This window comes from Brassica napus, chromosome A10 (genome assembly GCF_020379485.1).
Source record: "Brassica napus cultivar Da-Ae chromosome A10, Da-Ae, whole genome shotgun sequence".
NCBI classification, from domain to species: Eukaryota; Viridiplantae; Streptophyta; class Magnoliopsida; order Brassicales; family Brassicaceae; genus Brassica; species Brassica napus.
This window is the reverse complement of record NC_063443.1, coordinates 12,293,498-12,306,671: the sequence shown is the minus strand read 5'-3', so window position 1 is coordinate 12,306,671 and position 13,174 is coordinate 12,293,498. Positions and strand designations below refer to the sequence as shown.

The following is a 13,174-nucleotide window of genomic DNA, read 5'->3' as shown; positions in this document are numbered from 1 at the left end:
TATTTGCTTGTATCATTTTTCCTTTGTCTCACATGGGTTATAAAAAGTTAAAACCAAGCAATGCACTGATATTTGCATTGATTACGTTTATGACTGTATATGTATATACTATATATACAGGGTAAAGAAACCAATCAAAGGGATCATTCTTAGTACAGAGTATAACAAACACACAGTTAGTTACTCATCAATGGATGACTTTTATTCTTCTATATGGCTTCATCAAGAGGTATCATCACATGTTCATTTTGGGGTTCGTTGATTTCCTTCGAATATTATTCTAAATATATATTCTGTTTACAATTCGAGCATTGATGAAATAAGCCAGAATCTGCAGAACACTCTGTTCGAGCTAGAAACATTGAAAATGGAAGCCAATGAGAAATCAAGAACACATAGAGAAGAAGTCAATCAGCTTCTCACTCTACTCAAATCCACTCAACAAGAACGAGATGAAGCTAGAGAGCAACTATCTCAGTTTCTCATCCAAACCCAAAACACTAATTCAAGAACCACCACTGAATCAAACAGCTTCTCTGGTGACGGATCTTCTTCTTCCCTTTCTTCCTCGGAACTCTCCAGCTTCCTAGACATTCATCATCCTCAGCCGTCGATGAGTCTCGAAGGTCCAACGGCTCAAAATCATCATCAGCCTGATCCTCTAGACGTTCTAGTTATGGGTAAAGCTTTTCCAGAAACGGGAAAGCTTTTAAAAGCGGTGGTGGAAGCTGGACCGCTTCTTCAAACGCTTCTCGTGGCGGGGCCACTTCCGAAATGGGTAAACCCACCGCCTCAAACGCAATCGCAGCGTTTTGAATTACCTCCTAATATCTCGTTTAAAGGGTGCGATGATGTCAGTAGTAGCGGCGCGTCAGGACGATGTGATTCACTGATGTGTTATGATTCGGTTATGAGATTCGGGTTGAGTTCAAGTTCGGTTATCGATCAAACGGTGTTAACCGGGAAGAGGCAGAGATTAGAGTAGCGAACTGATTATTTAACGAGATTTATCAGAGCAGCAGTATTCTAAGTTGGTGATTATTTTGTCTCTGGTTCGACCGGCTGGGTTATATGTAAGACTTGGTTACGTGAGGATAAATTTGTTACCAGCCACGGTAAATAGAACTATTTTTCTTTGGCATATATTTGACTAAAATATTAAACTGAATGTTGTTGGGCCCACTCGAAAGTGGGACCCTCCAAAAATAGGCGTATGCCACTTAGCGTGGAGAGCACACGGTATTCTTTAGTAAAAGGCGAAAGAATAGTTCGCTTTGTGCTCACCACATGGCTGCGTGATTTGAACAGAGTGAAGGAGACCTTTATTTATAACGCTACTTCTGTTGCTAACTTCTCCCAGTTATCCGATGTGGGACTCTTAAACCAACGAAAAAAAAGCGCTACTTCTTTAAAACTCTTCGTGGGCCTGTAAATGATATTGGGCTTTAAACCCCTGAACAGTGTCGTGGCCACGAAGATGCAAACGCAACCACACGTCTGCCCTCTCTTCTCGATTAGATCCATGGCTAAGTCCACCAATTGGTTTCCACAGTCATACCGTTATGAGCCGAAAATATCGATTAAAACCTTTGAATTAATGGAGCATAATCCATATACTGGATGTAAAACAGAGGATAAGGGCTTGAAAAGAAAACCATACACACTCTCGTCTGGCTTTAAAATCATTTACGTGTGTGTTTCCCCATACCCAAGTATGCAAATTCAGAAAAACAAAAGGCAGACAATGTCCAAGGATGTAACAGAAACAAAATCACGACCAGCACGAGTTTAGAATTAGGATTATTGTCTTTCTTTTTCTTTTTGTCTTTACGCCGCGCCATCGTACTGCTTTTACTCAGTGAGTGACGACATTTCTTTATATTCCTTTAAATGGAAACCCTCTTGTTCCGTGGGAAGGTCTCTTTGACTTTTTGACTCATTATTATTTCAGACATGCGTATTTTCGAGTGCTGACGTGGCGGATCCATAGAAAACCTCAAGAACTGAACTTTAACAAACAAAAAAAGGACGGTGGAGCAAAATCGGATCGAGTCGGAGAGTCCCCGGAGAATTTACTCCGGCTAATCTGTAAGCCAGAGAGGTATTTATTCTCCGATTTCCCCAGATCAGCCGTTCCATTATATCTGTTCATCCTTATGAGATTCCTTTTGGTTAATGTGAGCTCGCTTTAATGTTCTTTAGGAAGAAGAAACGAAGTTACTGAGAGGTGGTGGAGGGGGACATGGCTGAGGCGGAGACAGTAAACGGAGTGAAGGAGGAGAACAAATTATGGAAAGGTGTATTCGCGGTTTCGGGCATTATGTTTACTCTTGTCATCTATGGTCTTCTTCAGGTCTGTTTCTTGTCTTGTCATGATACATGCTGTTTCTGTTCTATGGAAATCTAGTTAAAGGTTATAACTTTCTTTGTGGGTTTTGTTTGTAAATGTGTTGTAGGAGAAGATAATGAGAGTTCCTTATGGATTGAACAAAGAGTTCTTTAAGTACTCTTTGTTTCTCGTTTTCTGCAATCGCCTCACTACTTCAGCTGTCTCTGCTGCTGCTTTACTGGTAACTTACCAGCGAAGAACCCAACTTGTGTTAATGATTCATGAATTGAGTTTGGCTTTTTAATTTGTTAGGCAAGCAAGAAAGTTTTGGATCCTGTAGCTCCGGTTTATAAGTATTGCCTTATTTCAGTCACTAACATTTTAACCACTACATGCCAATATGAGGTAGGATTTAGTATGTCTACTTTTATAACTATTGCTATCTCTACATTTTAATGCATTATTGCTTATACCATATGTAAAATGCCTCCAGGCTCTCAAGTATGTGAGCTTCCCAGTCCAAACTCTAGCTAAATGTGCCAAAATGATACCAGTCATGGTAAGTTGTAACATTATTTTTTCCAGTAGAGGCTTTTGGGTTTAGCATCACCCTTCTTATATCTCTGCTCTGTTCAGGTATGGGGAACTCTCATCATGCAGAAAAAGTACAAGGGGTTTGACTATTTTGTGGCTTTTCTGGTGACTCTCGGCTGCTCTGTCTTTATTCTTTTTCCGGTATTAGTCTGCTCTATATGCATTACTCAAATCTTTTTCAATGGCTTCGGTTTGTTAAGATTACCCCCAATCAAACTGATGATTTTTTTAATGTAAAATCTGAGCTGTAGGCAGGAGATGATATAAGTACGTACAATAAGGGAAGGGAAAATACTGTTTGGGGTGTTTCCCTTATGGCCGGTTATCTTGGGTATGTATATCCACTTATATATGTTACTCGTTTCACTGCTTATGTGATTTGACTGAGATTATGAATTATGATTGTGTATATGGTAAATTGGCTATCTCACAGGTTCGATGGCTTTACAAGCACATTCCAAGACAAACTCTTTAAAGGATATAATATGGAGATACATAACCAGATATTCTACACAACACTTTGTTCTTGTGTTCTTAGTTTCACTGGACTAATATTGCAAGGCCATTTGCTACTAGCTGTTGATTTTGTTTCTCGGCATAGAGATTGTCTACTCGACATCGCTCTGCTTTCCACTGTAAGTTTCAGCTTCCTCTATTCTTCTACGTAGTGATTACAACGTCAAGTTGGCATGAATAGTTTATGAAACAGAGTTTGAGTTTAGTTTCTACTAACAATTCCATGCTTACAACAACTCGGATATTATCTTCTTTTCTTGTTCTTTTATTCCCCACTGAACTTACAAGAGACTAATGTGCAGGTTGCAACAGCGAGCCAGTTCTTCATTTCTTACACCATTAGGACATTCGGTGCTCTAACATTCGCTGCTATCATGACGACGAGACAGGTAAAATACAAACCTGATCTCAGTAGCGAACACAATCCGTTTCTAACACGAATTACTCATCTTAATAAAGCTTGCAAGCATCATGCTCTCATGCATTTGGTTCTCTCATCCGCTTAGCTGGGAGCAATGTATTGGATCGGTATATCCTCGACCCTCTTCACATTTTTTTGGAACTTGTACCATTAGCTCCACTACAAACTTAGGCACTCCAACTACTGTACTTCTGATTCTTTGACTAACCAAGTTCATTTGGATTCAGGTCATCGTTTTCGGGTCTTTATATGCGAAAAACTTACTGAACAACAAGAAATCACAAAGCCAACCGCTGCCTCCAGAACTTCCTCAATACGAGAAGGCTGAGGGCTCTTGAGATGGAACCTTCACAGCCAGCTAGAAGTAAGTAGTCGTTAGGGAATTGATGTATTTTTCATGTTTTGTTTATTTAATTCTGTTGGATATTATATATATGCAAATTTTAAAATTATAAGCTTACGTATTTTGTATTTATATCTCTTGGACGTTTTAATATTCTTCAAGAGAGTTAAATTCTAAATATAGCAGTAACAATATGTACCTGGTCATCATCAGAAAAATGATTCAGAGAAAAAAGGAGAAGAATTGATCTAGTAAACAGCTAGACATTATAATAAGGTATTCCTTTACATGTTTTTTAAAGGCGACGTCTTGACGCCAGAGTATCAGTCTTGTACGTTGATCCGTTCTTGATTTCTACACACACTTGAGTACTTCAAACAAAGAGGTAGTTAAGAAAATTTCTTCGACAATTTCGCTGTAAACGGTAATCAGAGACTGAAAGTAATAATAAAATGTGTGCAAGGTCAAATCGAATATTGGTACTATTATCCTATTTGACCATAGCCGAAAATGAAACAAACAAAAACATTAAAAAAAAAGGAAGACCGAAGACGTTTTCTGATGGTGTAGTTATTAATTCGTAAACATACGACGACATGAAAAACGAAAGGTCCATGATTCACACCTTGTACCAAAGTATATATTCGAAAATAATTCATATTCGTTGAACAAAGAATCAAGGGTTATGTTTATCTTTTGTCTTTCAGATATCCAAATAATATTAAAGAATCAACAAAAACAAATCTTAATGAAAGGAAGCAACATTTTGCGTGGTTCGTAGTTTTGTTCAACTCATCGCTATCAAAGTCAAACGGTGCGCATATAAGGACGGTTTTACCTACATATATAAAAGACCTGAATGCCGAGCCACCCTTGACCACAAGCTGGTCAAAGACTCAAGCATTGGCTTAAAACTGATAGAATTATCAAGTTATCTAGAGGATTTTTTATTTTCTTAAATGAAACTTAGATCAATTGGTTAAACTCGTGTTGGGGTTATATGCAAAAGTAGTAACAATATATTTTGTTGGAGACTCTACACTATAATTTTCTTTCATCCGAACTACGGGCTTCACTAGCGATTATTTTAAATCTCTGGAGATGAAGATTCAATTTAATTTCAATTCCAGTATGGCCGTATAGGATGTTTAACCATATCCGGATCAGACTGCCTCGGTTTTTTTTTTAGAAATGTGAATCTTAGTGTAAGCGAGGAATTTTACAATATTTAGAATGGATGCAACATCAAAATTTAACAACAGATCACTGCGTGTTTCAGGTCATGGTCACAGAGCCAACAGTCTACAATGATTTAAAACTTTAATCATTGACAGATATTTCTTTAAAACCAAGTAGTCTTTGATGGACTATGACTATCCATACGTTAACAGGTTATTTGGATAGACCCGTAAACAAACGGTCACAGAGGTCAATATCTTATTGTTATATACTCCATTATTGTATTAGGAGTTTAGGACAAAGACAAAACTAAGTGCTCTGAAAAGAAGGCAAGTGGATCGGCTCTCGAGTCTTGCTAATCCAAATCACTAGGAGCCATGCGGAATGAGGACCATACGTAATACGTTGAAATTGAAATGCATGGGACTTTAGCTTTATCCCTCGTCGGCAAGTTCCCACCACTCGAGGCACGTGTTACTTTTTTGAATTAGCTTTAGATTCTCTTTTTTTTCATTGTCTTTTTCCTATTTTAGAATGATTTATTTTTCTAGACAAGATAAAAATAATTATTTGTATTTAATCTCCTTCATTAATTTCAGAACCAATAATATAAAATAAGGGGCATAAATATTCTTCAGATATATAGTTACGGATGTAGATCAGATAGATCACACTGAATTTGGCAGTTTACTTTTTATTCGATTGTCGGTTGAATTTTTTTTTGTAGTCAAATGGATTGTCAGCTGATTACAGTCATTCTCTATAATTTTATGAAATTACTTAGATCTACGCATTTCTAAAAAAAATTAAGCCAACTAGTGATTTCATTGCGATCCATATAAATCCTTTTTTCCAAATAGGAAATTATTGAATAATACTCCGTAATTTCATATTAGACTAAGGATATTGTAAAAGATTCAAATTATCTAAAACATTAACAATGACTAACCATTATAAAAATTACACAATATATAATTTGAATTCTCATATATGAAAATGTTCAAGTTGTACAAATTTGAAATATAAGATTCATCCTTACATATTTGTTGTGTGATTGGTTATGATAGTTTAATTTAAAAAGAAAGCTCTTTTCCTTTACAAAATAGTAGATATTAAGGATTCTTTGATCAATTTGGTAGTATTTGATTAGTTCAAAACTTCAAATCTTATATTTGACATCTGATTATTAAAATTATAGTAAATGGGGTTTGATGGAAAATTGGGTATTGAGTTCTCTTAACTCCTATTATAAGCAATAGATGTAGAAAACTATGACATAGTAGTCGTATAATGGCAATTTAAGAACTTTGAACATCTTTTGAAAACTGTGGAATTCATTTATGTGGCGGCAGGGCGTACACTTTCAACATTGAAAAGCTACAGAAGTGAACCTTCCTTGCAATCTCGTTTCCCAAAATATCAAAACTGTAGTAGTACCTAAGAAAGCTAATTAACAGATGTCTTGTTCGAAAGCTAACTAACAGATGTATTGGTAGAAAACTAATTAATAGTTGCAATTCATATTCTAATTAAATGTCTTCTATTAGATCTGTTATAACTTTTTTTTGATCAAAGATCTGTTATAACTATTAATAATTACTAACTTGCAAAACAACTGTCAAGAAGCAATCTGTAACTGATGGACCAACATTAATATTAATATCATTTAAAACTGTGTGTTTTTGCCGTCCTGATTTGTACAGCTCTTGACATTACTATTACGCACCCATTACATTTATTTTAATTATTTTCTGATATTTTGGTTGCATTTAATAATAGTATACTTATAAATTACAATTAATATGATAATTTAATACTAGTAGTCCTTTTGTTAACGGTAACTTTACAAAACAAAAAATTACAGCTACAGCAGATGCAGGCAATGTAATAAATAACTTGGTGAACAGACAGAATTAACTCCTTGCTTTGACTTTATCAAATGTCATGTAGTATTTGACACCGCGTTTGACTAATGAACATTTCTCCTCCACATACATCTATACGTACACATACACAAACATATGCCAATCTTCCATTGAATCAGCCGTCCGTATCTATATAATTAAGTAGTAATACTTTTATAAAGTTATTTGTATAAATAGTTCTCTGCCTCTACCTTCCTCTTCTTATCTTCTTCACTTGATTACAAACAAACCAAACGTTTTATTTCTTTGTTGGAGTAACAAAAAAACAAGAAAGTATCTTCTTCACGCAATTAATAGAGAAAGGGAATAAACAGAGCAACAACACACACAACACAGAGCTCAGAGAAATGGGGAAACACTTGTTCCGATCATCACCTCCACAGGAGAAACAAACAGCTCACCAATCTCTCGCGGAAACAGCTGTGCAAGAGTGTATGAGCGACATCACCACCGTCATCTCCAAATGGACTTCCTCCTCCGACGAGTTCCTCTTCTCCACCAACAGTCGCAGCGAAGCAGAGGAGTTCGTTGAAGTCGTCAGGCATTTGCACAGCACCATGCACCGCCTGGTCGCCGTCAACCCCTCCTCGGAGAAGCTCATCTACGCGCAGAACCTCATGCAGTCCGCGATGAACCTCCTCGAATCTGAGTTCCACCGAGTCTTGAAGGAGAACAAACAGTACCTACACCCTGAATCCGTCTCTCTACGGTCTTGCAGATCGTCGAGAAGATTCAGCACCTCGACGGTGACTAGCATCTCCGACTCTGAAGACGAAGGCGGCGGCTCCTACGAGGAAAACCCCGCCGCCGCCGACGAGCATAGATTCTCCGGCGGAGATTCCGACGCCATGGACGATCTCAAAATGATCGCGGACTGTATGATCTCCACGGGATACGCTAAAGAATGCGTAAAAGTCTACAAAACCGTGCGGAGATCCATCGTCGACGAGACGCTTCACAGCTTATCGGTGGAGAGATTGACTCTGCATCAGATTCAGAAGATGGATTGGGAGATTCTCGAGCCCAAGATCAAGTCGTGGCTACAAGCTGCGAAGCTAGCCGTTAGAAAACTCTTCTTCGGCGAGAGGATCCTCGCCGACCACGTGTTCTCCTCCTCCACTAACATAGTCGAAGCTTCTTTCACCGATATCACGCAAGAGGGAGCCTTAACGCTCTTCGCCTTCCCGGAACACGCCGCGAAGATCAAGAAACTATCGCCGGAGAAAATGTTCCGGTTCCTCGACATGTACGAGTCGCTCGCGAACCTCTTCGTGGAGATCGAGTCGATATTCTACTTCGACTCGGCCGCGGCAGTTAGGTCTCAGGTGATCAACTCGTTAGCTAAACTCGGCGATGCGGTTAGGTTCATGATGAGTGATTTCGAAACCGCGATTCAGAAAGAAGCGTCCAAAACGCTGATCGTCGGCGGCGGCGTTCACCCGCTCACTCGTTACGTCATGAACTACCTCTCCTTCCTCGCGGATTACGACGAGTCTATCTCCGTCATCTTCGAGAACTGGCAGCTCACCGTGCCGTCTCCCTTGCCGGAGTCTTTGTTCATAAGCGGCGGCGGAGACGATGCTCATCCGGAGGATTTGTACTCGTCTCCGGTGTCCAAACGAATCGCGTGGGTGATTCTTCTGACTCTCTGCAAAATCGACGGTAAAGCTCAGCCGTATAAAGACGTGGCACTGTCTTACCTATTCCTCGCGAACAATCTCCAATACGTCGTCGTTAAGGTCCGTTCCTCTAACCTGAGGCTCCTCCTCGGAGACGATTGGGTGGTGAGGCACGAGGGGAAGGTGAATCAGTACGCGGAGAAGTTCGAGAAGCTCGCGTGGGGGAAAGTGCTGACGTCGTTACCGGAGAATCCCGCGGAGGAGATTACGCCGGAGGAGGCTAGAGCGCTGTTCGCTAGGTTCAACGACGAGTTCGAGGCGGCGTACCGGAAACAGATATCGTGGGTTATACCCGACCCGAACCTTAGGGATCGGGTTAAAATCTCGCTGAGTCAGAAACTCATGCTGGTTTGCACCGAGTTTTACGAGGTAAACCGGTTCGGTTTGGGAGGAGATGCGTTTAATGCCAGATATACCCCTGAAGATATAGGAAATTACCTCTCGGATCTGTACTTTGGAAGCAGAGGCTCGGGGAGTTCCTCGACAACAACCGGATCTGGATCCGGAACCGGTTCGACGACAACGGGTAAATCTCGGGGAGGACGTAGCCATTGAATGAGAATCTTATGATATTTTACCTAATATTAGCGATATTTATTTATTTTGGGTGGTGTGTGGTTAAAGTGGGTACAGTGATGGATGAATGGATGATCGTATCGTATCTCCTTTTGCTGTTGCATTGTACAGATATGTTAAATTATTGATCGAATTCTCCTTTTTATTAATAAATATTCATTCGATTCTTTTTGTAACTTTGCGACTTATCAACGAGAGAAGGAAAATACGATATTTATTGAATTAGCACCAAAGACATACGACCGTAAAAGACATATTATAAGTGCTATATCAGTCAGTCATGGCTAGTATTAGTTTGAAACTAGTTCCTGAGTCTTTTGTCTAAATGTGGTTCTGGTGTTAAGTAACTCCAAAGTTGATTACATTACATTACATAGTTACGAGACAATAAAAGAGAGTATAAAAACAAAATTCAAAGGCAAATTCAATTGCATAACGAATACAAGATACTAAGAAGTACTACTACTATACATTTTTAACAAACCAGATTGGTTGAGAACGATCGCTATCTTTATCGTATGCACTCATTAATGAATGAATTTTATCAGGCGACTTTTGGGATACGTAACCTCACGTTACAATTCTAAACAAACGTAAAGAGATCTAATCTCCTTGTTATATGGCATGTGTTTAAAATATAATCTGCGTCGGCGTTAATTACGGTACTTTCTATAACTTTATTTCACAAAGAAGCTTATGTCTATTCTAGACCGCAGAAAGACAAACTGGCAACCCCACCACAACTAAAGAAAGTAAAAGACATCACTGGTTGATTGCTAGCCTATTGATGTTTGATAAATAGTTCCTTGTAAAATGGTTTATGAAAACCGATCATTTGATTTAGTGCCTAAAAGTTTGGATATGCTCTGAACATGTTTATTGCAGAGTTAACAACCAAGTTCTAAATAAATTATGAATCCATGCATATATATACATATTAATATATATAGTGTGTAATAAATTATTTAGAATTCTACTGAGAATTCTCTATTTTTTTAATGAGGGTGCTCTAATACTACTGGAAACTTAGTAGTACGTACGATTTACATTATCAGTTTGTTCAATATCTTACACGTTTCGAATATATTTAATTTTAACATAATCTTGATCCTTTTATGATCAACTAAGTTTAGAAAATTAGTGGTAAAATATATCCTAATTTCTAACAAACAAAAAGTGGTTCACCCCAAGACTTTCCTAATAGCATCGAAAGGACTCTAGCCAAGTATCAACGTCAGTCGTCAGTGCGCACAAATTAGTAACAAAATAAAGCGAAGTATTATGTTCAGAATTCAGAACACTTACTATATGCGAAAAATCTACTAGTAGAAGTAGCTTTCAATTATTTCAATTGACAACAAGTGCTTGATTTATGTTTCTAGGTAATGCAGTTAATTTAAAATAGTGACGAAAACTTGGATTTCTGTTGATTTTGGAAAATTATTTGAGATTCCATCTGGAACTCCCTTGATAACAAAATAAATAGTAAAATTTATTAGGAATGGAGATCATGAAATATCGAAATGTGACACTTCACTTGTGAATTCTTACTGCTGTGTGTTTTCACTTGGTTTCTTTTAGTTGTTATCTTGTTCGTTTTTCTTTACGACTTTACCTCCTTCTGGCTTATATTGTCTCCGTAAAGCGGGAAGAAAAGATGAACAAACGAAGAAAATAAAACAGGATGTATCAAGCCCATGGGATATCTATGGGTCCTTTCATTTTTCTTTTTTCATTTACTCAGCTTGAATATTGGGTGATGAAAGCACGAGGCGAATGTGAAACAGTACGCGAAGAAGTTCGAGAGCTCGCGTGGGGGAAAGTGCTGACGTCGTTACCGGAGAATCCGGCGGAGGAGATTACGCCGGAGGAGGCTAAAGAGTTGTTTGCTAGCTTCAACGACGAGTTCGAGGCGGCGTACCCAGTGGCGTGCCTAGGGTAAGTGGGGCTCAAGGCAAATTTTAAAACAATAGTCATTAAACATAATTTTTTCAATATGAAGCCTAATTCTAAAAAAAAACAAAATAAATCTAAAACTGCGATGTGTCGAACCTTGCCTTTCATGTGCACATAGATACCTCAAGTAACCTCTACACTACAGTAAATTTTAAGATTTTGAAGCCTTAAGATATTTATATTTAGAAGGGGCCTGAGGCAAAAGCCTTTTCTGATACATGCTAGGCACGGCTCTGGGCGTACCGGAAACAGATATGGTGGGTGATACCCGACCCAAAACTTAGGACCAGACTAAAATCTCGTTGAGTCAGAAACTCATGCTGGTTTGTACCGAGTTATACGAGATAAACCGGTTCGGTTTGGGAGAAAATACGTTTAATGCCAGAGATACCCCTGAAGATATAGGAAATTACCTCTCGGATATTTACTTTAGAAGCAGAGGCTCAGGGAGTGCCTCGACCACAACCGGACCATTGAATGAGGACCTAGCCATTGAATGATATGTGTGGGGGTTTAAGTGTCGACAATGGAAAATCTCGTGATATGTGGGGTTTAAGTGTCGACGACTACGATAAATCTTGGGGAGGACGTAGCCACTGAATGAGAATCTCATTTAGACACCTTTCCCATATATTAAAAAATGATTGAAACGTATTTATATTTTCATTAATTACAACTAGTTAATCAATAGTATTTAAGATAAATAAATTTATTTATAAGATTAATGTATTTTACAATTATTTCCTTTGTTTCCAAAAGAAATTTTTTATAGAGTATTCACGTATATTAAGAAAATAATTAATTTCTTACAATTAAATTTATTATTTATTTTTCTATACATTTTCTAATAAATATTAACCAATAGTATTTAAATATTTTTTTATTATTGTTTCTTAAAAGTATACAACTTTTCAACATTAACTATTAAAAATACTTTAAAATTACAGAAAATCTATTATTTTGGAACAAAAAATAAATTTAGAAAATCCTACTTTCAGGAACAAAGAGAATAATATTTAACTGAAATTGATTATAAATTATATTGAAATTGTATAATAACACTTGTTATTTAACAAACAAAAAAATACTAAGGTGACACTTATTCATATGTTTAAAAAAAGTGTCGGAGTGATGAATGAGTGAATGATCGTATCGTGTCTCCTTTTTGCTTTACGTGTACAAATATGTTTAATTATTGTATCAAATTATCCTTTTTATTAATAAATATTCATTCAATTCTTTTTGGAACTATGTGATTTATCGAGGAAATACAATGAATATTTCCAACCGTTGAAGGTTTACTCCGCACCAAAGCAAATACTGTGATTTATCGAGGAAATACAATTAAAAATACTTTAGTAATTAATAATGAAAATTTACACTTTTTAAAATTATTAATCAAAAATATTTGAATTTTTTAAATATTATTAGTCGATAGTTATTAAAAAAATATTTTAAAATATACAATAAATTTAATTGTAAACATTCATTATGTTTTTAATATGCGTGAATGCTTTATAAAATCTTTACTTCGAGAACGGAGGAATAATATAAATTTGCTCATGGCTAAATTTTGTTTGGATTATGTTCCTAGTCTCTTGACTAAATGTGATTTTGATGATATATAATTCCAAGGTTGTTACGAGTTCCACATAG

The 13,174-nt window shown here is 37.2% G+C and overlaps 3 protein-coding genes and 1 non-coding gene across 5 annotated transcripts; 3 read left to right on the top strand and 1 right to left on the bottom strand.

Moving 5' to 3' along the window:
• Positions 1-312: 312 nt before the first annotated feature.
• On the top strand, positions 313-1,735 carry LOC106419856. The gene has a single exon (XM_013860701.3). The coding sequence runs from the start codon at positions 368-370 to the stop codon at positions 983-985; it is 618 nt and encodes a 205-aa protein (XP_013716155.2). The 5' UTR covers positions 313-367; the 3' UTR covers positions 986-1,735.
• On the bottom strand, positions 1,176-1,293 carry LOC125579611. Its single transcript, XR_007317670.1, has one exon. It is a non-coding gene; the product is annotated as a U5 spliceosomal RNA (small nuclear RNA).
• Positions 1,736-1,929: 194 nt separating the features above from the next.
• On the top strand, positions 1,930-4,348 carry LOC106392445 (UDP-galactose/UDP-glucose transporter 5B-like). 2 transcript variants are annotated; one of them, XM_013833264.3, is made up of 11 exons: positions 1,930-2,101; positions 2,207-2,353; positions 2,457-2,570; positions 2,642-2,734; positions 2,823-2,888; positions 2,966-3,064; positions 3,175-3,254; positions 3,357-3,558; positions 3,742-3,828; positions 3,899-3,967; positions 4,088-4,348. In XM_013833264.3, the coding sequence occupies exons 2-11, from the start codon at positions 2,243-2,245 to the stop codon at positions 4,196-4,198; spliced, it is 1,032 nt and encodes a 343-aa protein (XP_013688718.2). In that variant the 5' UTR covers positions 1,930-2,101; positions 2,207-2,242; the 3' UTR covers positions 4,199-4,348. The 2 variants fall into 2 exon arrangements, with proteins under 2 accessions (XP_013688718.2, XP_013688722.2); XM_013833268.3 differs by having other exon boundaries at positions 1,936-2,101; positions 2,203-2,353.
• A 3,115-nt stretch (positions 4,349-7,463) lies between these two features.
• LOC106392464 (exocyst complex component EXO70H1-like) lies at positions 7,464-9,728 on the top strand. Its single transcript, XM_013833279.3, has one exon. The coding sequence runs from the start codon at positions 7,655-7,657 to the stop codon at positions 9,539-9,541; it is 1,887 nt and encodes a 628-aa protein (XP_013688733.2). The 5' UTR covers positions 7,464-7,654; the 3' UTR covers positions 9,542-9,728.
• Positions 9,729-13,174: the final 3,446 nt, after the last annotated feature.

Bases quoted from the DNA above. Each gene is read 5' to 3' on its own strand.
- LOC106392464 (XM_013833279.3), top strand. From the start codon at position 7,655: ATGGGGAAACACTTGTTCCGATCATCACCTCCACAGGAGAAACAAACA.
- LOC106419856 (XM_013860701.3), top strand. From the start codon at position 368: ATGGAAGCCAATGAGAAATCAAGAACACATAGAGAAGAAGTCAATCAG.
- LOC106392445 (XM_013833264.3), top strand. From the start codon at position 2,243: ATGGCTGAGGCGGAGACAGTAAACGGAGTGAAGGAGGAGAACAAATTA. The intron at 2,735-2,822 runs GTAGGATTTAGT...AAATGCCTCCAG, and splicing joins CCACTACATGCCAATATGAG to GCTCTCAAGTATGTGAGCTT. The intron at 3,255-3,356 runs GTATGTATATCC...GCTATCTCACAG, and splicing joins CTTATGGCCGGTTATCTTGG to GTTCGATGGCTTTACAAGCA.